Source organism: Dipodomys spectabilis, unplaced genomic scaffold (genome assembly GCF_019054845.1).
Source record: "Dipodomys spectabilis isolate Male_0828 unplaced genomic scaffold, ASM1905484v1 ptg000119l, whole genome shotgun sequence".
Taxonomy (NCBI): domain Eukaryota; kingdom Metazoa; phylum Chordata; class Mammalia; order Rodentia; family Heteromyidae; genus Dipodomys; species Dipodomys spectabilis.
This window is the reverse complement of record NW_024870796.1, coordinates 4,964,966-4,990,000: the sequence shown is the minus strand read 5'-3', so window position 1 is coordinate 4,990,000 and position 25,035 is coordinate 4,964,966. Positions and strand designations below refer to the sequence as shown.

Here is a 25,035-nt window from a genome sequence, read left to right as displayed (position 1 = left end):
GGTGAGCTCTGCCCAGACCAAATCTGAGCAAGCAGTAGACAACTCTTTGCCCTTTCCTACACTCTCCTAGCTCATTGGCCTTTTAAGCTCAGAGAGGTGACCTTGACACCATGACAAGGTCACAGATGGATGCTCAGGCTGGGGAGTTGGGTGTGGCGTGGGCAGAGTAGCTTGAGCAACCTGGCGGCCTGAGGGAAAGGAGAAAGCAGATCTGAGTTGACCACTTTTTGTGTCCCTGGCCCTAGACATTGCTCCCTGCCTGGACACCGAGCTGACCGAATTCCCTCTGCGCATGCGGGATTGGCTCAAGAATGTTCTGGTCACTTTGTACGAGAGAGATGAGGACAATAACCTTCTGACCGAGAAGCAGAAGCTGCGAGTAAGTGGATGGTTTTTTTCTTTATTCTTTTTTTTGGTGCCAGTCCTGGGGCTTGAACTCAGGGCCTAGGCACTGTCCTTTTTGCTCAGAGCTGGTGCTTTACCATTTGAGCCAAGGCATCACTTCTGTGTTTTGGGTGGTTGTTGATGGTGGGTTTTTCTTTTTGTCAATGGGGGGGGGGGCTTGAACTCAGGGCTTGGGCGCTGTCCCTGAGCTATTTCCTCAAGGCGAGCGCTCTACCGCTTGAGCCACAGCGCCACTTCTGGGTTTTTGGAGATCAGAGTCTCACGGGCTTTCCTGCCCGGGCTGGGTTTGAACCATGATCCTGGGATCTCAGCCTCCCGAGGAGCTGGGATTACAGGCGTGAGTCGCCATCTCCGGGCTCTCTCAAGTCTGTAGATGAGGTGCTAGCTCTTAGGGCCCTGCCAGTTCCTTCCTGCCTCGGTTCGGCTGCCTCTTGGCACAGATGGAAGAGGCTCCAGTGGCCTGCATGGTCTCCCCGCCTCCCCCCAAACCTCAGTCACCCCCCAAATCTCTGCTCCTCCAGGTGAAGAAGATTCACGAGAATGAGAAACGCCTGGAGGCCGGGGATCACCCAGTGGAGCTGCTGGCCCGAGACTTCGAGAAGAACTACAACATGTACATCTTCCCCGTGCACTGGCAATTCGGCCAGCTGGACCAGCACCCCAATGATGGGTAAGACCTATAACCCCTGAGTACCACAGGGGGTTGCCTTAGTCCCGGTCCTAAGCAGACAGTCATGAGCCAGGGCCAAGACACAGCTAGAAAACCTCTTGGTGAGGTCAGCTACCCCAGCCCTGGGCCTCATGGTCTTCCTGGGGCCCAGGAAACATCCAGAGGGAGACTGTCTAGTTGGGAGAAAAGATCTGGGAAGGTTCCCTCACAATGGAGGCCGAAGCCAGTGGAGATGGAAAACACCTGGGTCTGTGAATGCTCCAGCTAGGAAGCCATGAATAGAAAGACAGGGAGCCCTAGGGAAAGAGGGTCAGACTTTCAAATCAAGTCGGCACCGGTGGCTCACGTTTGTCCATTCTAGCTCCTCAGGAGGCTGAGATCGGAGGATCGTGAATCGAAGCCAGCCCCAGCAAGGGAAAGTCTGTGGGATTTTTTTTTTTCTTTAATGTTGCCAGTGTCTTAGGGCTTGAACTCAGGGCCTGGGCCCTGTCCCTGAGCTTCTTTTGCCCAAGGCTAGCCCTCTACCACTGGAGCCACAGCGCCACTTCCAGCTTTATCCCTGTCTGTGGTACTGAGGAATCGAACCCAGGGCTTCATGCATGCTAGGCGAGCCCTCTACCACTGAACCACTTTCCCCAGGACACCCAGGGGGAAAAGAGGGGTGTCACCTTCACCCGGTGGGTCAGCAGTTATCTCTCTCCCTCCCGGCCTGCAGTGTTCACAGGGGCTGTGCAGTGACCCCCTCTCGCGTCCTTCCGAGTGCTGTAGCGCAGGCTCACCGCCCGCCCGTGCTGTCTTGCAGGTACCTGTCGCACACCGAGCTGGCCCCGCTGCGCGCTCCCCTCATTCCCATGGAGCACTGCACCACCCGCTTCTTCGAGGCTTGTGACCTGGACAACGACAAGTACATTGCTCTGGACGAGTGGGCCGGCTGCTTCGGCATCAAGGAGCGTGAGTGTCTCCCGTGGGGGTCGTGGGGTGGGAGGTTCGAGGTCAAACCCCGAAGGTCTGCTCTCTCGGGTGTCTTCTAGATCCTTCTAGATCCTTCTCGGGTCACGAGAAGGCCTCGGTCCCTTTTCCCTCAACTTGAGCATTAAGCTTTGGTTCCATCCCGTTTCTACCTGGGGGAATGCGGAGGCCCACGGTGGGAGGAAAGAGGAGACGAACTGGGCAGTGTGGCTAAGAGACCAGGACTTCCCGGAAATAGGGAGGCTGCAGTTTGTAGGCACCAACACCTTGGGGACTTGGGTCACGTCCACCTGTTCCTGAGATGGAGGGACATCTAACAGTTCCTGGGAGCCATGTCTTTGTGGACACAGAGCCTCATTTTATTGATCATGATCATCATCATTATTATTATTGTTGTTGTTGTTGTTGGTCATGGGGTTTGAACTCTGGGCCTGCGTGTTGCCCCTGAGCTCTTCAGCTCAAGGCAAGCGCTCTGCCACTTGAGCCACAACCCCACTTCTGGTTTTCCGTTGGTTTATTGGAGATAAGAGTCTCAGGAACTTTCTTGCCCTGGCTGGCTTTGAACCTGGATACTCAGATCTCAGCCTCCTGAGGAGCTAGGATGACAGGCGTGAGCCCCGGGCGCCTGGCTTGAGCCTCCTTTTTAACTGTATCTTCTCTTTTCACTTTCCAGAGGATATCAACAAAGACCTTGTCATCTGAGCCGGCTCCCTCTTTAAAGCACTCCGGGATTCTCTCTCTCTCTCTCTCTCTCTCTCTCTGATGGTCTCCCCTCTCCCCCATTCCCCCTCCTCCCCTCCCCTCCTCCCCTCTAAGTTTTAAATGTTTGGATGGTTTGGGGTTCTGCCTGGAGACAAGGTGCTAACATAGATGTCAACGAACACATTAACGGTGCTAAAAACAAAAGAAACACGGAAATTGTAACCCAAATCCCGACCTTCTGAGTTGTAGGCTTTGGTTGAGGCCTACCTAGGCCCCGCCTTGCTTCTCCATGACAACACACTACTACACATCAGCTGACCGGCTTTGGTGGAGACCGCCGTGCCCAAGCCTGCCTGAAACCTACGCCCTGCCTGAAACCTACGCATCATCCTCTCTCTCTCTCTCTCTCTCTCTCTCTCTCTCTCCTTAAATCTATTCCTCACCCACTCTGGGTTCATTTCATTTCAGGGACTTGGTTGCTAGGCACAATGTCTAGGTAGCCTGGGAATTGGGTAAAAGGAAGTAACAGACATGAACACATGATCTAAGAAGGTTCTGGAACTAGAGAAACAGTGGTGAGAGAGATCCCTACAAGGGGGACTCCAAATGGCAGACAAGCAAGTCTTGATTCCCTTGGAGCTGCTTTGAAAGTTGAGCCCTTCTAGAAGCTGGGATGTCACCATCTTGACTGTAGTCAAAACTTCCCAGCAGCCATGGGGATGATGATGGCTCAGGAGACTAGATCCACACATCCCCACCCCCCCCTCTGGGGGTGGGGCTTCTCCCCTTTTATTTTTTGGGGGGTAGGGGAGGGAGTCTCAGATTATTTTAGGCAGGAAAGCCAGAAGCATGAGAAAGACATTGTCAGCATGTCGTAAAGCAGGAAAGTTGGGCCTGGTGAGCTGCGGGTGGTGTTTTTCTTTGTCTTTCCACCTCTATCGGTCAGGTTTCTAGCATGTTCTGTCTCTTTGCCCATCTTCTATTCATCCGGAGACATCTCAAAGGCGACGCAATGGTCGGATCTCACAGGCTGAGAACGAAATTCCCCTCCAAGCATTTCATGAAGAAGCTGCTTTTCATTAATCACGCAAACTCACGCCCTGGTGTGTGCAGGGTTTGACCAAATCTTTCTAAATAAAAAGTAACGACTTAGAAACTGCCTTCCCTGGGCGGTTTTGCATGTGTCTGTGTGTGTGTGTGTGTGTGTGTGTGTGTGTGTGTGTGTGTGTGTGTATTTGCGCATGCGTGCTAGTACTGGGGTTCGAATTTAGGATCCTGTGCTTTTGCCTGGGCTGGTTTTGAACCATGATCCTCAGATCTCAGCTTCCTGCGTAGCTGGGGTGACAGGTGTGAGCCACCGGTGCCAGCTCCAATCCAAAATCTTTGACGGCAAAGCTTCGGCCATTTTTTCCCCATCCTTCCCTCCCTGTAGATAAATGCCTTAAAAACACAAAACAATGGGCTGGGAAGGTGGCTCAGTGGTAGAGTGCTTGCCTAGCATGCATGAAGCCCTGGGTTTGATTCTTCAGTACCACATAAACAGGCAAAGCGGGAAGTGGTGCTGTGGCTCAAGTGGTAGAGCGCTAGCCTTGAGCAAAAAGAAGCTCAGAGACAGTGCTCAGGCCCTGAGTTCAAGTCCCAGGACTAGCAAACAACAAACAAACAAAAACCCCACAAAACAAACATACAGACCCCTTAACATTCAAAGGAAACCATATCATTCCCTTAGATGAAAGATAGTATCACTTATCATAAACAAGAAGCCTTAAGGATAAATGCTTTTTAAAAAGAAAGCTAAGAGGAAGACACAGAATCAGAGAGGGAAATGGGAAAACATACAGCAGAGGGTCGATCAGCTGCACTGGACATTGATGAAAATGAACTAAGCAACTCAGAGGGGAAGGGAGGAATAGGAGGGAAAGAGGGAGCAGCTTACATAAGCAAAAGGAAAGAAATGTATCACCTGGTGTGGAAGAGGGCATTGTATTGTCAAAGCTCATGGAGTTCACAAACTTTACAGACCATGATAATGACAATTTGCCTTGTGAAGGTTAAAATGTGTTTGTGACTTGAACTAAGTATCACTATCCCACAATACTGTGAAATATGCGAAATTTATGTGATCACCTAATCTGAATTAACAAAAAGAAGAAGAAAAATGAGAGAAAGGATGGATTAGGAGCGATGGGAGACAATGGTACCAGACACCTTGTATTCATATACTGTTCTGTAGAATGGGAACTTCTTTGTACAACTAGTTACCTTAACTATTCAGGAGGCTGAGATCTAAGGATTGCAGTTCAAAGCTAGCCCAGGCGGAAAAGTCTGTGGGACTCTTATTTACCATGAACCACTCAAAAACCTGAAGTGGAGCTTTGATTCAAAGTGGTAGAGCACTAGCCTTGAACAAAAATTGCTCAGAGAGTGTCCAGGCCCTGAGTTCAAGCCCCAGCACCAGCAAAACAAAGCAAAAAACAATGCGAGTCTTGTTCTGCAGTTGGTGGTCAGTTTTCATTATTAACTCGACTGGATTAAAAAGCATAGGCCTAAAGCCAGGCACTGGTGGCTCATGCCTGTCATCCTAGCTACTCAGGAGGCTGAGATCTGAGGATCATGGTTCAAAGACAGCCCAGGCAGGAAAGTCCAGGAAACTCTTATCTCCAATAAACTACCAGAAAACCGGAAGTGGCTCTGTGCTCAAGTGGTAGAGCGCTCGCCTTGAGCTGAAGAGTGAGGGAGAGCGCCCAGGCCCAGAGTTCAAGCCCCATGACCAACCAAAAACAACAACAACAACAAAAACAAAGGCCTAAAGCCAGGTACTGGTGACTCACGCCTGTAACCCTAGCTACTCAGGAGGCTGAGATCTGAGGATCATGGTTCAAAGCCAGCTCAGGCAGGAAAGTCTATGAGACTCTCATCTCCAATAAACCACCAGAAAACCGGAAGTGGCGCTGTGACTCAAGTCAGTGAGACTCTTAACTCCATAAACCATCCCCTATAACCCCCCCACCCCCCAAAAAAGCCAGAAGTGGAGCTGTAGGGGAAAAGCACTAACCCAGGCCCTGAGTTCAAGCCTCAGGACTGGCACAATAGAAGGAAACAGAGGCCTAGGAGATTACAAGGCATATCTCTAAGGTAATTCCATAGACTGGATGGGAAGAAATCTTACTGTCTTTCTCTGGGATTAGCAGACCGAATCTAAGGAGACATTCAGAACACCAGATTCATAACTCTTTCCCCAAATCATTTCCGAGGCGAAAGGTGTGGCTGTCTCTCCAGAACTTTCTCTTCCTTTGTCCTTCTGGGCACCCTCTGGACCCCAGCTTTATTTATAGGGTTGGGGTGAGGGGTAGGGGTGGCTCTTTTGCTCATTCATTGGCGATAAGAGGCTCACGGATTTTCTGGCCCAGGCTGGCTTTGAACTGTGATCCTCTGATCTTAGCGTCCGAAGTAGCTAAGATGATAAGCCTGGGCCATTTTCTAGGGATTAATGGATTGTACTTTTATGTTTAGGGCTGTTTGGTGAACCTTGACAAGCTCCTTCCCCTTGAAGGATCCATTCATTCATTCACAAATTCATTCATTCTCTCCTTCTGCGATTCCATAGACTAACTGTGGAGATTATTCCCAGATGAGATAATCCTGTCTTCACAGACCCCGAAATCTGTCCTGTTAGGTAGACTGTCTAAGGATGGGAGCTTCTGGACCTTTCCACATCTACAACCTGATCTCCAGATGACTCCCCAGAGCCAGCAGGACCAAATTATCTTCCCCGGTCATGGAAGGCAATGAGAGGAGTCAGAGCGCCCCCTGGTGGAACCAGGGAGAAAGACTATGGGGGAAATATGGGAGCCAGAGACAGTTGTAGTTCAGCTCCATCATTCATCAGAGGGTAAACTGAGGCTCAGAGGAGTGGAAGATGACGCCCAATTAATTGGGATTTCAAACAAAGAATATATGCATTGGATAATTAAATTTTGTTTTGTTTTGTTTTTGGGTCCGGTCATGGGGCCTGAACTCTGGGCCTAGGCGCTGTCCCTGCACTCTTCAGCTCAAGGCTAGCACTCTACCACTTGAGCCACAGCGCCACTTCCGGCTTTTTTCTTTTTGCTTATGTGGTGCTGAGGAATCGAACCCAGGGCCTCATGCATGCAAGACAAGCACTCTACCACTGAGCCACCTTCCCAGCCCCTGGATAATTAAATGTATACATAAACATTATAGAAAACATATTATTCAAACATATAAATTGGATACTTAAATGTAAATATATCTCATGCAAAGTTTCAGGGGATACTTCTTGTACAATGTGATTCATGGAATATCTGAAATTCAAATGTTTATACTTTTTTCTTTGCTTGATTGGCAACACTACCTTCCAGTCCAGACACAGGAGAAAGAACAGGCGGTTTACACAGGACAGATTTCTGTGTGTGTGTATGTGTGTGTGTGTGTGTGCCAGTCCTGGGGCTTAGACTCAGGGCCTGGGTCCTGAGCTTTTTGCTTCAGCTCAAGGCTAGCATTCAACCACTTGAGCCACACAGATAACAGTCTCACAGACTTTCTGGCCTGGTTTCAAAAACTTGATCTTCAGATCTAAGCCTCCCGAGTAGCTAGGGTTACAGGCGTGAACCACTAGTGCCCAACTGATGGCAGGACTTTGAGATGGTGAATAATTCTTTGTAAAATTATGGGCAGGGCGTCATTATAATTCAGTACATCATATAGTGCAAAATAAAGCAACAACAACAAGAGAGAAAAGAATGGGGGGAAAAAAAGAAGAAAGAGCCCAAACAAGTTGGTTAATGTTTGTAAAAGGAAATTCATTTCTTTAAATTTAATTTAAAAAGGTTTGCGGTGCACCAGGCACTGTTGGCTCACGCCTATAATCCTAACTACTCAGGAGGCTGAGATCTGAGGATCATGGTTCAAAGCCAGCATGAGCAGAAAAGTCCCCGCGAGACTCTTCTCTCCACTTAACCGCTCAAAATCCAGAAGTGGAGCTGTGGCTCAATGGGTAGAGCATTAACCTGGAGCACAAAGAGGCTCAGGAACAGCACCCAGGCTCTGAGTTCAAGCCCCACAACTGACCAAAAAAAAAAAAAAAAAATCGTGGTGCTAGAGTTTGAACTCCAAGCCAAATGCTTGCTAGGCTGGTGCTCTACCACCGGTGCTACGACTCTAACCCTTGTAAAGGAAAAATTAAAGACAAATCTCAGATCATTGGTCAGTTTGACAACCAGGCAGGCGGGCCAGACAATTCGGTGTGTGCAGGATTTCGAGTTTTTCCAGCCACTGCTGCTAAATACCCTCACACGCACAAACCCGAGGGAACACCAGGGGGCGCTGAAGGCACGGCTGAATCTCTTTAGTGGAAGTTTATGGCGCACTACCTGCACTGACCAGCAGAGGACAGCCTGACATAAGGAATTGGGCCTCCTAGGCCAGGCGGTCTCAGTCCTGAGACTTGAGTTCTCAGGGACACAAGGTTGGTTATACATACGGAGAAACTGAGTCTCAGATTTGTGATGTGCTCAATATTGGCTCCCCCACCCCTTTTTTAGTACTGAGGCTTGAACTCAGGACCTTGTACTCTTGCTTTATCTCCTCCCTCCCCCTCCAAGGCTGGTGCTTTACCACTTGAGCCACACCTCCATGTTGGGCTTTTGTGCTGGTTTGTTGGAGGTAAGAGTCTCGTAGATTTGTCTGCCCTGGGCTGGCTTTGAACCTTGATCCTCAAGTCTCAGCCACCTGAGTAGCTGGGATGACAGGCATGAGCCACTGGCATCAGTCAGAAAAGGAATTCAAGAGACAGAGAAACCTTACAACCCCCCAGTTCTTAACTATAAGACAGACACATGACAGACAGATGCTGAAGACCCTGCCTGGGCCCTGAGCATGGCTGTGGGTCTCAGCCAGTAGCCTCAGCTCAGGCCTGGATCCCAAACAAGAACTAGAAGATTCCACAACCCAGCTTGGTAAATTCATCTCTGAGTAGTTTTCTTGTGGCAATGAAAATAACAGACAAAAACAAAAAACAACAGTGCCGGTGGCTCACGCCTGTCATCTTAGCTACTCAGGAGGCTGAGATCTGAGGAGCATGGTTCAAAGCCAGCCCCAGCAGGAAAGTCTGTGAGACTCTGATCTCCAATAAACCACTAGGAAACCAGAAGTGGCGCTGTGGCTCAAGTGGTAGAGCACTCGCCTTGAGCTGAAGAGCTGAGGGACAGCGCCCAGGCCCAGAGTTCAAGCCTCATGACCGACCAAAACAATAAAAAACAAAAAACACAAGAAAACAAAATAACAACTACAAAAACCCTAACAACTCCCCCCCCCCCAAAAAAAAAACTCACCTCAACTGTACAAACGGCTGTAAAATGACATAAACAAAAATGGCTTAAAGGCCTTATTTAGTTAGATGTTTGAAAATATAGTGGTTATCATACTGTAATGTAAAACATTTAACTACAAAGCTCTCTGTTTAGTCAATGAGGTCATACGCTACTATCGGTGCTTATTATCTTCTTTCCTTTCTTCTTTCTTTCTTTTTCTTTTTTGTCAGTCGTGGGGCTTGAACTCTGGGCCTGGGCGCTGTCCCTCAGCTCTTCAGCTCATGGCGAGCGCTCTACCACTTGAGCCACAGCGCCACTTCCGGTTTTGTGGTGGTTTATTGGAGATAAGAGTCTCATGGACTTTCCTGCCTCGGCTGGCTTGGAACTGCGATCCTCAGATCTCAGTCTCCCTCAGGAGCTAGGATTACAGGCGTGAGCAACGGTGCCTGGCCTACTGTGTGGAACCTCTCTGTTCTTGCGATCAGTTGTGCAAGAGAGCTGCCCAGGGCCTACCTCGTGGGTCCTGATTGAACAATGTCTGCCTTCCTCCTTCCAGGCCTACCAGGTCTCCTGAGATAACATCTCACATAATCTTACCCCTGGAAGGAATCAGGCTCCTTTGTTCTAAAGAAGAGTCTCAGCATGTTTCTTCTGCTCCTGCCAAGAAATCTGAGAGGCCCTGAATTCCTCGGCCCCCCCCTGAACCCCAATCGCTTCATCTTCCCCAGCGTCCTTTGCAAGGGGCCGGAGATGGCGGAGCTTTGCTTGCTCTGTGCTTACGGCCTGTCTGCCTTGGCTGAGGCCTCTCAGATAAAAGAGCCCGGGAGAAGCCAGTGTGGCTGGGGAGCTGGGCTGACACCCCAGAGTGGCCCCAGCTCCCTCTGCTTCTTTTTTTCTTTTGGTCGGTCGTGGGGCTTGAACTCTGGGCCTGGGTGCTGTCCCTGAGCTCTTCAGCTCAAGGCGAGCGCTCTACCACTTGAGCCACAGCGCCACTTCCGGTTTTCTGGTGGTTTATTGGAGATAAAGAGTCTCCTGGACTTTCCTGCCTGGGCTGGCTTTGAACCGCGATCCTCAGATCTCAGCCTCCTGAGTAGCTAGGATGACAGGCGTGAGCCACTGGTGCTTGGTTTCTCTGTGTCTCTCTCTCTTTTAAATCCAGGACCAGGACTCGAACTCTGTACCTGACCTAGTACTTTCACCCATTGCTGAGCGCTCTGCTGACTGAGCCACGCTCCCAACCCCGGGTTTCTCAAACCTGACTTAGTAAAACACCGCATGGGAGCCCCCTGGAGGAAAATTCTTTCCACTCTAAAGTTCTCAAAGCCTGGTGTAGGTGCTGGTGGCTCACGCCTGTAATCCCAGCAACTCACGAAGCTGAGATTCCTATAGATCGTGGTGTGAAGTCAGCCCGGGTAGATGGATCTGTGAGACTCTTATCTCTAGCAGGACAAAAAAAAGCCGGAAGTGGAGCTGTGGTTCAAGTGGTAGAGCGCTAGCCCTGAGTGGAAAAAGTGAGAGTACAAGGCCCTGAGTTCAAGTCCTGGTACACACACACACACACACACACACACACACACACACACACACACACACACACAAGCATTCAGAGCCTGAAGCTACATGGGGGTTTAGGGAGGACAATCAAGACTGCTACACCTCTGTTCAACTCCAGGGGGCGCTCAGCTACAAAGCCAAGCGTCTGGCACAACCATCTGAGAGTTCAAAAAGGCCATGAATGACTCCTGTCACATTCAAAATCCCCTCAAGCTCTTTGTGAGCCACATTCCTGTCCACGCTCATATCCTACCGCCACCCCAGGCCAGGGTCAAACACATGGAAATTGTTTTTGATCTCCACACAAGCACCTCTGCCAGTGGCCTAGCTGGTTCCTTACAGCCTCAGGACCTTTGCACAAGCTGTCTCTAGACCTTCCCATGGTTGGGGGCTTCTTCTCACGATCCCATCTCAAAAATGGCTCCATGCCACGTGGCTCATGCCGGTCATTCTAGCTACTCAGGAGGCTGAGATCTGAGGATCTCGGTTCAAAGCCAGCCCAGGCAGGAAAAGTCCAGGAGACTCTTCTCTCCAGGAAAAAAATCCAGAAGTGGAGCTGTGGTTCAGAGCGCTAGCAAGGCTCAAGGACAGCACCCAGGCCCTGAGTTCAAGCCCCAGGACTGGCACAAATGAAGAATACATAGAAAAGACAAGAAAAAAGAAATCGCACTCTGTCCTAGGCTGGCTCCGAACCTGTCACCTGGCAGCAGGCCCCACACATGTGGGGAGAGGAAAGGGCTGCGTGTCCCAAGGACATACAACCCTGGACAGCCCTGGTGTGAGCCGCCTCGGGGGTGGGAAGTTTTACAGGTGTACTCTGAGTGGTTAGACAGCAGCAGGGACTGGAACTCTTATCTAGGGGCTCAGCGTGGGTCTCGTGCAGCTCCGAATAATCAACAACCCCAGTTAGTGGAGCAAATAATGTCCTTGTGGATTTGGACCAGAAAACTAGATTCTGGCCACGAGGTTCGTTCGAGCCATTCTCCCCTCCGTGCGGACCGAAGGACCAAGCTTAGAGGGCTGTGAAGTCTCCAAAAGCTCAGATTGGGCTCCAAATGCTCGGTTAGTCCAGGCCTAGCAGCTCACGCCTGTAATTCCAGCTACTCGTGATGGAGATTGGCAGGATTATGCGTTGAGCCCAATCTGGCTTAAAAAAAAAAAAAAAAGCTAGAGAGAGACCCCATCTCAACGAATGGCTGAGTATGATGGTTCATGCCTGTCATCCCAACGTAGGAGACATAGCTATGATGTTAAGGCAGGCCCTGGGAGAGGGAGGAGGCCCAGGGCCCTAGTTAAAAAGTGGCTAAAGCAAAAAGGGCTGGGGTTGGTGGTAACTCAAGTGTGATATGATCTGAGGATCGGGGTTCAAAACCAGCCCCGGTAGACAAATCCGTGAGACGTTTATCTCCAATGAACCAGCAACAGAGCCAGATGTGCAGATGTGGCTCCAATCACGCTTGTTTGTTTGTTTGTTTGTGTTTTTTGCTTTCTTTTTTATGCCAGTACCGGGACTTGAATTCAGGTCTTGAGCACTGTCCCTTAAATTATCTACTCAACGCTGGCACTGTACCACTTGGAACCACAGCGACCCTTCCAGCTTTTTGGTGGTTCTTGGGAGACCAGAATCTCACGGCCTTTCCTAGCTGGGCTGGCTTTGAACTGCGATCCTCAGATCTCAGCCTCCTGAGTAGCTGGGATTACAGGCGTGAGTACCGGTGCCCGGCTTAGAACTCGACTGCTCCCCAAAACACCCATACCTTCTCCCAGACAAGTCAGGCAAACCTTTGGCCTTGAGTCTTGCCTGTTGGACTAGATGGGCCAGATGCAGGTGTCATGTTTCTATCCTCAGAGCCCATCTGTTCCTAGCCCTGCCAGAAGCCCCGCCTCTCACTCACATGTCAGCCAAACCATTTTTGTTTTTGTTATTGTTGGTCTTGGGCCTTGAACTCAAGGCCTGGGCGCTATCCCTGAGCTCTTAAGATCACTCAAGGCGAGCGCTCTACCACTTTGAGCCACAGCACCAGTTCCAGTTTGGAGGTGGTTCACTGGAAATACGAGACACAGATTTTCCTACCTGGGCTGGCTTCGAACCATGATCCTCAGATCTCAGCCTCCTGAGTAGCTAGGACTACAGGCGTGAGCCACCAGACCTACGGTTTGAACACAGGGTATTTTCCCTTAGCTTTTTCACGCAAGGTTAACACTATAGACCTTGAACCACAGCTCTATTTCTAGTTTTCTGGTGGTTCATTGGAGATCAGAGTCTCACAGATTTTCCTGCCGGAGCTGGCTTTGAACTGTGATCTTCAGATCTCAGCCTCCTGAGTAGCTAGGATGACAGGATTGAGCCACCAGCACCTGGCTGTTAGTTTTTTGTTTTTGTTCCTCTTTTTGCCAATCCTGGGGTTTGAACTCAGGGCCTGAGCACTGTCCTTGAGCTTCTTTTTGCTCAAGGCTAGCACTCTACCACTTGAGCCACAGCACCACTTCCAGCTTTTTCTGTGTATGTGGTACCGAGGAATGGAACCCAGGGCTTCAGGCATGCTAGGCAAGCACTCTACCACTAAGCCACATTCCCAGCTCACTCCTAAGCCTTTGCATATGCCATTCCCAGGGCCTAGAATGGGTCCCGTGGATTTGCATGGCCTGCTCTCTCGCTTCCATTTTTATATTTTCCTATTTTTTTTTAAAAAAAATTGTTAGTAGAAGCCGGGTTCCGGTGGCTCACGCCTGTCATCCTAGCTACTCAGGAGGCTGAGATCTGAGGATCACGGTTCAAAGCCAGCCCAGGCAGGAAAGTCCAGGAGACTCTTATCTCCAATGAACCACCAGAACACTGGAAGTGGCGCTGTGGCTCAAGTGGTAGAGTGCTCGCCTTGAGCTGAAGAGCTGAGGGACAGCGCCCAGGCCCAGAGTTCAAGCCCCATGACCGACCAAAAAAAAAAAAATTGTTAGTATAATACACAGAGGGGGTTACAGTGACCTAAGTTAGGTAAAGAATAAATTACTTTTTGGGCAATATCACCCCTTTCCTGGCTCTCTCTCAGTTTTTCCCTCCCATCCCCACCCGCAAGTAGTAGAGTTCATTTTCCACATAGCGTCTGGCGCTATGTGGAAAATACAGTCACTGCTGTATTTATTCTCCTCCATTTCTGTGTCTCCTCCCTCTTCCCCTAAAACAGATAAAAGAACATACTGAACACCAAAGAAAACAAAAACAGCAAGAGAGAGAGAGAAAGAGAGAGAGAGAGAGAGAGAGAGAGAGAGAGAGAGAGAGAGAGAGAAGATCTCTTGTGTCCATTTCTTGGCGTTGATTGCATTAAACAATATTTCCTATGATCAGCGGCACGTAGGCTTGGCATCTCTGTTTCTCCCGCTAAGAGTATCTTCCTTTGGTCTCACTGAGTGAGAATACCTAGAATCCTGACTCATTTATCATGTCGCAGGTGTATTTTAGATCTGGCTTCTGCCTAGGAGAGAAAACTCATGCCATTTGTCTCCCTGAGCTGGGCTTACCTCCCTTACCATGATTTGTTCGAGATCCATCCATTTCCTAGCCAATGACACGCCCTTATTCTTTCTAGTGGCTGTGTCAAAGTCCATTGAGGGTAGATGCCACACATTTTTGGACTCACTCATCTATTGTAGGGCATTGGGGTTGTTTCCACAATGGATTGTTGCATCTCCATTTCTGAGATCTCTGTGGAAATGTCCCTAGCCCTTTCCTAGCTCTGTATCAGCGGTGAGTGTGTGTGTGTGTGTGTGTGTGTGTGGTTTGAACTCAAGGCCTGGGCACTGTCCCTAAGCCTCTTGGAGCTCCAGGCTAATGTTCTACCACTTGGAGCCACAGCTCCACTTCCAGCTTTTCCATGGCTCATTGGGAGATCATGGTCTCACGGACTTTACCTTGCCCAAGCTGGCTTCCAACTGCGATCCTCAGTTCTCAGCCTCCTGGGTAGCTGGGACACCAGGCGTGAGTCACGGCGCCCGGCTCTGCATCTACGTGTTAGGGTGTCTGTGCCCACCTGGATGGGTGTCATTGGTCTGCTTGATGATTATTCTGACTTAAAACATGCCAGCTTGCCTAAGAGCATCGGGATTTGGCTTTGTTCTGCTCCAATCCCAGTGCTTAAAAACCTGGCACGCATGACAACTTTGTAAAAGAGAGAGAGAGAGAGAGAAAAAAAAAAACAAAACAAAAAGAAAAGAAAAGCTCAGCAAACAGGTGTCTCCAGAGCCTGGAACAAGGTAGATGGGTGGCAAAACCACACAGAACAACACAACCACCCACCCGGCTGAGCTGCGTTCGCGTAGATCTTCAGTGTCATTATGAGCTTGCCGATCGTCGGCTCTGGGTTAACTACCCTCTTCGCTCACTTAATTGAGCCAGGGCTTGTGGCTTAGGTAAGTAAGTGTGCAGGAATTTGGCATGCTGTAGCTGGCTGGGGCCCAGAGCGGGTTGTCATTGAGCTAACCGGGCAGGTGCTGGGTGCAGCTCCCACACGGTACCCACAGGTGATGTTTGGAGCTGCAGAGAGGGCATGCCCCATAGGACTGGCTCAAGCCCAGATGGTCACTCCAGCCAGCCCAGAGGCTTCCCTGAACTTGCCCTCTCTCCCTCGCCACCCCCCCCCCCCCACCTCTCCTGTTTCAAGGGAATACAATTCAAACTGCATAAACCTGCCCACCTCCTCTCCTACTTCAGCCTGGCCCCTGCTGCCTACTTCTGAAGTTCCTGCCCCAGGACCTTAGCACTAACTGCTCCCCCCCCCCAATGGCTATATATTTATTTTCTCTTTCGTTTCCTTTCTTTCCCTCTTCCCTTTCATTTCCTTTCTGTTCTTCTTTCTTTCCTTTCTTTTAGTTTCCTCTCTCTCTCTCTCTCTCTCTCTCGTTGGTTGTGGGGCTTGAATTCAGGGTCTAGGCACTGTACCTGAGCTCTTTTTGCTCAAGGTTAATGCTCTGTCACTTTGAGCCACAGCTCCACTTCGTGTGTGTGTGTGTGTGTGTGTGTGTGTGTGTGTGTGTTATGGTTAATTGGAGACAAGCGTCTCACAGACTTTCCTGCCCAGGCTGGCTTTGAACCGAGATCCTCAGATCTCAGCCTCCTGAATAGCTATGATTACTCTCTACCACTTGAGCCACAGCGCCACTTCCGGCTTTTTTCTTTTTGCTTATGTGGTGCTGAGGAATCGAACCCAGGGCCTCAGGCATGCAAGGCAAGCGCTCTACCACTGAGCCACCTTCCCAGACCCAGCACTCTACTACTTAAACCATACTTCCACTTCAGCTACTTTAGTGGTTCATCGGAGATAAAAGCCTCCCCGATTCTCCTGCCCAGGGCTGATTTTGAACCATGATCCTCAGATCTCAGCCTCCGGAGTAGCTAGGATGACAGGCGTGAGGTACCTTCACCTGCTACTTCTTTCTTGTCTTGTTTGTGGTCGGCTCAGTGGGGAAAAAAAAATCTCTGGAGGGACTGAGTCACTTTGGGACAGTCTGGTTCTCTTTTGGCTCTTTATTCACTCGTTTGATAAATGAGTAGCTATTAAGCAAACAAACATTCCATCTCACCATTGGGCCAAGCGCTTCATGAGGTTCTAAAGGTTCCTGGAGACTCCACTGGGCCTTCAAAGCAATGCTGGATGCTGGGGAGAACACAGCCCAGAAATAAGACAGGGCCTGAGAAGGTGGCTCAGTGGTAGAGTGCTTGCCTAGCATGCATGAAGCCCTGGGTTCGATTCCTCGGTACCACGTGCACAGAAAAGGCTGGAAGTGGCGCTGTGGTTCAAGCGGTAGAGTGCTAGCCTTGGGCACAGAGAGGTTCTGGGACAGTGCCCAGACCCTGAGGTTCAAGCCCCAAGACTGGCAAAATAATAATAATAATAATAATATAGACTATTAGCCACGTGCTGGTGGCTAATAACCCCAGCAACATAGGAGGCTGCGATCTGAGGATCGCAGTTCAAAGCCAGCCCAGGCAGGAAAGTCTGAGAGACTCTTATCTCCAAGGAAGCACTGAAAAGCTGCTAATGGAGTTATGGCTCAAGTGGTAGAGCACCAGCCTTGAGCACACACACACACAAAAGCTAAACAAACCTCAAGAACAGCACCCGGGCTCTGAGTTCAAGTCCTAGTACCTGCACAACAACAAACCACCTGCTCCCACAGGACTACTCAATCAGCCAGGCAGCAACACATCTTTGCTGGCCCACCCTTGGACACTCTGGGTCACCCTGAGCCCCCCAAGTGGCTCTCCGTGTCCTGTCTGCCTATACCATCCTGGCCCCCCCTCCCTAGTCCTCTCCATGGCTTCTGCTTCTCCCCCACCCCAAGCCTGTCAGTTGTGGGGCTTGAACTCAGGGCCTGGGTGCTGTAACTGAGCTTTTTGGCTCAAGGGGAGGCCTCTACCACTTCGAGCCCCAGAGCCACTTCCCATTGCTACCTCTTTCCTGTGATTCACCCATGCATGCAGGGAAGGGGTGCCTGGAAGAGGGGTCTGGATTAAATCCAAATTTCTCTTGGCTGAGGAGTCCATCACTTTGTCTATGGGTTGGACAGGTGCAGGCAAAAGACATTGCTTGGTCAGAAAATCCTCCAGGGGTACCCTCTCCCTCTCCCCCTTCCCAGAAAAGAAGGGAGCCATTCCAGGACACCTCTGGGGCAGGGGATGAATCCCCTGTACTCTCGGCCCAGTCTGGCAAAGGATGTAGGCTGGGCCCTGTTGCAAGGCTAACTAGAAAGCCAGCCCTGGGGCCACCACGGCCTCGAGTTAAGTGTTTAATAGCCCGGGCGAGCTAGATCCCACACTCGGAAGAGAATTAGTCATTTAGGCTGGGGGAAGAATTTCTGGACAGGCCTCAACAATTTGCCTCAAATTTGGAGATGGAAATGTATGGAAGAATTCTTAGCCAGGCAACCGTGGCTCACGCCTGTCATCCTAGCAGCTTTAGGAGGCTGAGATCTGAGGACCGTGGTTTGAAGCCACGGTCTATGGAGATTCTTACCTCCGATGAACCACCAAAAAGCTGGAAGGGATGGAGTTCAAGCCCCAGGACTGGTACAAAAACAAAGAGAGAGAAAGAAAGAGACGGGGGGAGAAAGGGGAGGGGGGGGGAGAGAGAGGAAGGAAGGAAGGAAGGAAGGAAGGAAGGAAGGAAGGAAGGAAGGAAGGAAGGAAGGGAGGAAGGAAGGAAGAGGAAGAGAGAGAGGGAGAGAGGAAGGAAGGAAGGAAGGAAGGAAGAGGGAGAGAGAGAGGAAGGAAGAAAGGAAGAAATGAGGGAGGGAGGGAGAAAGGAAGGGAGAAAATGAAAAAGAAAGAGAAAGAAAGAGGAAGAGAGAAAAAGAGCAGAAAGAGAGGAAGAAAAGAAGAGGGAAAGGAAGGAAAGGAGAGAAAAGAAAAAAAGAAGAGAGAAAGGAAGGAAGGAAGGAAAAGAAAACGAAAGAAGAAAAGAGAAGAGAGAGGAGAGAAAAGAAAGGAGAAAAAAGATGAAAAAAGGAAGAAAGAAAGGAAAGAGAAAGAGACAAAAAGAAAAAAGAGAAAAGAAAGAAGGAGGGAAGGGAGGGAGGGAGGAAGAAAGAAAGGGAGGAAGGAAGGAGAAAGGGAGGAAGGAAGAAAAGAAGGAAGGAAGGAAAGAAGGGAGGGAGGGAGAGAGGGAGGAAGAAAAGGAAGGTGGAAAGGAGGGAGGGAGAGAGGTATTGTAGGTAGGCAATATGGCCAAGAAGAAGCACCAGATAAGTTCAGCCATTCTGCAAATCTATTGTGTGTGTGTGTGTGTGTGTGTGTGTGTGTGTGTGTGTGTGTGTGTGTGCATGCGCACACACCTCTGGTACTCCGTGGACAAAGCCCAGAAGATGTCCTTGTGGAGAGCTGGGCGGTCTTGGAGTCCTTCGGGCCTCCTGGACCCAAGGCAGGCCAGAACAAGGCCTGGCAAGGTCGCGCATGTGTGGGCAGGGCTGCCACCTGCTGGCTGGGGGGCGGGGCTGAGGGGGTTAAAGCCACCAAACCCCTCCTTCTGCAAGTCCTCTTCTTCCTTTTGTTCTCAGGGATTTGCTGGGCCTGGCTGGGCTCAGGCAAGCCTGGACTCCCGGGGCTGGGAGCCATGCCCGCTGTGAAGTGGAGAGCCCAGAACTGTAGCAACCTGCCCTGGCTCTTACCCCTCAGGGCGAGAAAGCTGACACTGCGGCCTGGGAGAGGGGCGGGGTGGGGGGGAAGACATCAGCCAGGCCTGTAGGAGCAGAGAGGGAAACTGAGGCTCAGAGAGACCTCCCCCACCCCCAACCCAGTCTCTTCAGCCAGAGAAGTGCAAAAGCGCAAGTCCAAAAAGCTGAGTGTTTTCTCCTTAGTTGACCTTTTGGAATTTGTGGATGATCCCGTGGTAGGAAATACTAAGTCATACTTAGTACTATTAGAGCAAGAGGGGTACTTGATTCTAGGTGTTTGAGAAGCAAGATGAAGGGTCTCTCTCTCTCTCTCTCACACACACACACACACACACACACACACACATTTGGTACCAATACTGGGGCTTGAACTCAGGACCTGGGCATTGTCTCTGAGCTTTTTCACTCAAAGCTAGTGCTCAGCGACTGGAACCACATCTTTCCTTCCAGCTTTTTGCTGGTCAATTGGTAATAACAATCTCACAGGCTTTTCTGCTCCAGGCTAGCTTTGAACCTCGATTCACAGAGCTCAGCTTTCCTGAGTAGCTAGGATGGCACCCCGAATGTTTCTCTGCATCTTTGGATGGTAGTGGGACCCTCGCTCTGATGAGGGTCTTTTCCATGTCAGGGGTCAGTATTTTGGGGTTTTGTTTTTGGTTGGTTGTGGGGCCTGAACTCTGGGCCTGGGCACTGACTCTGAGCTCTTCAACTCCAGGTGAGCGGTCTACCACTTGAGCCACAGCGCCATTTAGGGTTTTCTGGTGGTTCACTGGAGATAAGAGTCTCACGGACTTTCCTGCCTGGGCTGGTTTTGAACCGAGATCCTCAGATCTCAGCATTCTGAGTAGCTAGGATTACAGGCGTGAGCTACTGATGCCCGACCCTCAGCATTTTTTAGAATCAGCTTGGCTTCAAGTCCTTGCTTTTCTCCCTTTGTAGCTGTGTGACCCTGAGAAAGTTGTTCAGCCTTTCTGAACCTGAGCTACCTGTCTGCAAAATGATAGGATGAATAGCATTTATTTTTCCCCACAGTGCTGTTGAGAGATTAATGAGAAAGGCAGGGAGGGGCACAAAGTAAACACTGGGAAATGTCAGGTCCCTGTCATTCCTTTGTCCTGGGCCCTTCCCTGGATTTGTCCCTCTGTCCCTTGTTCCTCTTCTTTCCACAGAGGGCTCTGTTTCTGGATAAGCTTTGGGTTGACCAGTTGTCCAAATGATCTTGAGGCCTCACTGAGAACCCAGATTTGTAGATTTTATGTCCTTGCTTTTTCTATTTGACAGGCGTGAGGGTAGAATATAGTACTTTTAAAATGCAAAGCTTTTTAAGCTGGCTTTGTATTCATTTATTCCCCCTTCTCTGGTCTGTCCTGATTTTCTTGGACTTTAATCAGTGATGCAGGAGCAGCCAACCCAACCTATGTTCAGAAGTTGGATGTGGGACTTGACTCTGCCAATCACAGCACTGGATTCTCTGTAGCCACTGTGATTGGCTTGAGGGTGGGTCTGGTGGCCCAATCACAGCCAATCAGTGTTTGTTTGGGACTTTGCTTATATTAACTGGGAGAAAGAATTCATGGTCTACGTTGCTGGACCGATGATTGGGAGATGCTGGGCTTAGAGCTTCAGGAAACTTCCCTGTGAATTTAAAGCAATCAAAGAAAAACAGTCCCAAGATACAGAAAGATGGTGTCATCATCAGTCTCCCTAAAGCCATTTATTCCTGGACTTTTCAGGGACATGAGTCAATTTGCTCTTTCTTACCCTTTTATTTCCTTCTTCTTTTTATCTTTTTGTTTTTATTTTTTTTTTTCAGAACTAGCGTTTGAGCTCTGAGCCTCATATTCAGCTGGTTTGGTGGGCCCTCTGCCCTTTGGGACATACCTCCAGCCCTGATTTTTGCTGGTTATTTTGAAAATGGAGTTTCAAAAACTTTTCCTTTTTAACTTCAAACCTGGAGCTTCTAGACCTCAATCTCCTGAGTAGCTAGAACTACAGATGTGAGCCTCTTTGCTTGCTTCCTTCCTTCCTTCTTTTTTTCTTTTCTTTTCTTTTTTCTTTTTGTTGGTTGTGGGGCTTGAACTCTGAGCCTGGACACTGTCCCTCAGCTCTTCAGTTCAAGGTGAGCGCTCTACCACTTGAGCCACAGCACCACTTCCAGTTTTCTGGTGGTTAATTGGAGATCAGAGTCTCCCGAGCTTTTTTCTCTCTTTCTCCAACAGACCTCTGGATATGGAGACAGGAAAAGTCCCGGAGAGATTTGATGGTATCTAACTAATCATGACACATCTGTTTCTATTTTATTTTATTTTTTGCCAGTCCTGGGACTTGAACTTAGGACCTGAGTGCTGTCCCTGAGCTTTTGTACTCAAGGCTAGAGCTGTACCACTTTGAGCCACAGATCCATTTCTGGCTTTTCTTTTTTTTTTTTGGTAGTTAAGTGGAGTTAAGAGGCTCATGGACTTTTCCTGCTGGCTTCTAACCTTGATCCTCAGACCTCAGCCTCCTGAGTAGTTAGGATGATAGGCATGAGCCAACAATGCCTGGCTTTCCAAGTCCTTTGATGAGAACTTTCTAGTCCAGTGAACTTGGGCTGACTCTCTCTGCTCTCTTGGGTGGTAAATCTTATAAATCTCAAGATGCTTGGGCTTCAGACTAAACCTGGAGTGAAGCAAATTTAGGAATCACTCACTGAATTTAGCATCCAATACCTTTTCTGAAAGAGGTTGAGACTGAAAGACTTAAAAGAGTGTTTCAACTGTGGTCACACACCATCAAGCAAGTTAGGTAGCAGTCTAGTCTCTTGCTCATCCACTGGGAAAAGTGGGTCGCTGCTTCACGAGAAAAGGAGACAATGGCTGGGTACCAGTGGTCACGCCTGTAAGCCTAGCTACTTAGGAGGCTGAGATCTGAGGATCGTGGTTCAAAGCCAGCCCCAGTCTCTGAGACTCTTTATCTCCAACTAACTGTCAGAAAACTGGAAGTGGTGCTGTGGTTCAAGTGGTAAGAGTGCTAGCCTTGAGCACAAAAGCTCAGGGACGATGTCCAGGTCCTGAGTTCAAGTCCTGTAACAGAGACAAAAAAAAAGAGACAATGACCAGGCTCATGAATCAGACAGAAGTTCTGTGGCTCACTAGGCTGACCTTATCTGAGGTCATCCAGCCAGAAAGTCCCCAAATTTTGAAATCTGGGGAGCTAACCTGATACATTCCTGTTGGGGGGAGGGCTTGTCCAGAACCCCAAATTTCTGGCACGCAGTCTTATGCTGTCTCAGCCATCAGAATGGAAAGACAGTCGGATGCTGGTGGCTCACACCTGTAATCCTCGCTACTAAGGAGGCTGAGATCTAAGGACTATGGTTCAAGACCAGCCTGGGCAGCAAAGTCCGTGAGACTCTTATCTCCAATAAACCAACTCCAAAAAGCACAGTGGAGTTGTGACTTAAGTAGCAGAGTGCTACCCTTGAGTTAGAAATGCTCAAGTGCTGAGTTCAAGCCCAGTGGGGCCTGAACTCTGGGCCTGGGCGCTGTCCCTCAGCTCTTCAGCTCAAGGCTAGTGCTCTACCACTTGAGCCACAGCACCACTTCCGGCTTTTTCTGCTTATGTGGTGCTGAGGAATGGATCCCAGGGCCTCAGGCATGCAAGGCAAGCGCTCTACCACTGAGCCACCTTCCCATCAGGACTGATTTAGAAGATCTGTTCAGTTATCTGCCCAGACACATGGTTCACAGCACACCACACCTCTCCCTGGCCCCTTACCTGATCGTGACCTCCTCCCTTCCGCCCTCCCGCCAAAAACATCACCCCATCCCCGCCTCAGACTGTGCCCCAACTTGCACAAACCGCAGGCCTCTGTACAGAGCTGAAGTAGCATGAGTCAGGGGCGGGACTCGGGCTGCTGGGCCTCAGAGGCTGCTGGGAAATGGGAGCTCTGGGCCTGGGTTGGGGGGGGAAGGGGGCGGTGACTCTGACAGGAAGTGGCTCAGGCCTGCAAATCCAGGTAGTGGCAGGGTGGTGTGAGTGTCCCTCCCACCCCATCATCAGGGGCTGGGTACCATTTAGGAAGTCCTTTTATTCATGAGCACATGCAAAGGTTATCTTCCATGCTGCCAAGATGGCCGTTGGTTCCTGGACGAGGAAGTGAAGACTTGGTGTGTGTTTATGCATGTGCTCACCAGGCCAACTTTGCCTGGGTGCATGCAATGTGTGTGTGTGCGCATGCGTGTGTGCGTGCGTGTGTGTGTGTGTGTGTGTGTGTGTGTGTGTGTGTGTGTGTATGTGTGTGTGTATCTGGTATGGACAGGTTGGTGTGGGGTTGTCTGTCTGTCTGTCTTTGACTCTGGAGCTTGGGCTGTCTTTAAGTACAGCAAGCAAGGGAGACGTTAAGGAAAATTCATTACATTGGCTTGTGAACTCTGGGGGGGACGTAGAACGTCGTAAGAGCAGAGCACCCATCATGGATGAATGATGATCTCAGTGAACTCCCCTACCCCCCAAACCAGCTACTGAGGAGTCTCTGAACACCTCTAGGAGGAAGCCCAGGGTGGGAGGAGACTTTTTGCTAGAAAGAATCTATTCCACGTTTCACGATACAACCTGTGTGATGTCCCCTCCGCCTGCTAAGAAGTCAAGAAAAAAAAATTGCAGAAAAACCACCCCACAACAAACAAACAAAGCTGGGTGCTGATGGCTCACACCTATAATCCTATACATAATCCTATAATCCTAGCTCCTCAGGAGGCTGAGATCTGAGGATCATAGTTCAAAGCCAGCCTGGGCAGGAAAGTCTGTGAGACTCTAATCTCCCATGAACCACCAGAAAACCGGAAGTGGCGCTGTGGCTCAAGTGGTAGAGCGCTTGCCTTGAGCTCAAGAGCTGAGGGACAGCGCCCAGGCCCAGAGTTCAAGCCCCACGACTGACAAAAAAAAAAAAGGAACAAACAAACAAACATACAAAAAACTAAATACCTAGAAGTCGTATAGCTGGCTCATCCCAGCTACTCAAGAGGCTGAGATCTGAGGATCACAGTTTGAAGCCAGCCCAGGCAGGAACGTTTCTGAGCCTCTTAGCTCCCATTAGCCATCAAAATGCTGGAAGTGGAACTGTGGCTTAAGTGGTAGAGCACTAGTCTTGGGTGAAAAAAATCTAAGGGACCATGCAAGGCTCTGAGTCCAAGGCCTAGGATTGGCACAAAACCAAAATAAAACCAAACCCCCTAAGGGATGGGCACCCAGGCCAGGAGTTCAAGAAGCCCCAGTATTGGTACCCCTGCAGTGCACATACATGCGTGCATGCGTGCACACACACATGTACTCTCCCTGCCCCCAACCTGAAGTGTACCTTTTCCTTTCGGTACTGCCATACCGGGTTCTTGTATTTCTTAGTCTCATTTCCCTTATCTAGAAACTGATTGCTTTGGATGAAACCATTTTTTTTTCCAAAGTCCTGTGACCAGAGTTAAAGTTTCCTCTCCTGGCTTCTCGCTCTAGCCTTGGCCTGTCCCGTGATGTGTGTGACCAGATACAAGATCACAAGGCAAATGTGGGCTCTCTCTGGGCACCCAGGGCCTTACCCTTGCGCTCAGCTTGGCCAACTGCCAGCAGCATCCAGGGCTTCCACTCTGTCTCCCCCGCTCCCCTCTGCTTCTGGCTTCTGGGCCTCTCCCTGGAACAGCCCCAGAGTCTGGCTAGGAGGGAAGCTGATACAGCAGGTGATCCCACCGAGGGCTGGCAGGGTTGGGGACACCCTGGTGACTCTTGGCTCAGTGGCCCAGGCGTTGGCCTTCTCTTCCTATGCCCCACATTTGTTTCTGGCACTCAAGAGGGTTTTCTGGAAGAAATCCCATCTGGCTTAGATTTCCTTCCTTGCCACTTTCGAGCTGTAGGCATTTGGCTTTGTTTGGTTTGATTTTTTTTTCTGAATTTGAGTTTTTTCCATCTATCAGATCAGGATGAAAATAGCTATTTGTTTCATTAGCGCCATTTGTTCATGAGTTCATTCACCGAGGTATTTGCTTTTCTCTTTCCTTCCTTCCTTTTTTCTTTCGCTCTCTCTCTTTCTCTCTCTCTTTCCTTCTTTTTGTGCTGGTTCTGGGGTTTGAGCTCACGGCCTGGGTTTTGTCCCTGAGCTCTTTCACTCCAGGCTAGCACTCTACCACTTGAGCTACAGCTCCACTTCCAGCTCAATTGGAAATAAGAGTCTTACAGACTTTCCTGCCTAGGCTGGCTTTCAACCACAATCCT

The 25,035-nt window shown here is 49.8% G+C and overlaps 1 protein-coding gene across 2 annotated transcripts in view; it reads left to right on the top strand.

The window, feature by feature from the left end:
* The window catches only part of Sparc (secreted protein acidic and cysteine rich), a 13,690-nt gene extending 9,784 nt beyond the window's left edge, over positions 1–3,906 (top strand). For both annotated transcript variants that reach the window (XM_042688969.1, XM_042688968.1), the window contains exons 6-9: positions 246–379; positions 927–1,075; positions 1,878–2,026; positions 2,718–3,906. In XM_042688969.1, the coding sequence (XP_042544903.1) occupies positions 246–379; positions 927–1,075; positions 1,878–2,026; positions 2,718–2,746 (461 nt within the window). In that variant the 3' untranslated portion in view covers positions 2,747–3,906. The remainder of the gene's footprint in view (positions 1–245; positions 380–926; positions 1,076–1,877; positions 2,027–2,717) is intronic.
* The last annotated feature ends 21,129 nt before the right edge of the window (positions 3,907–25,035 follow it).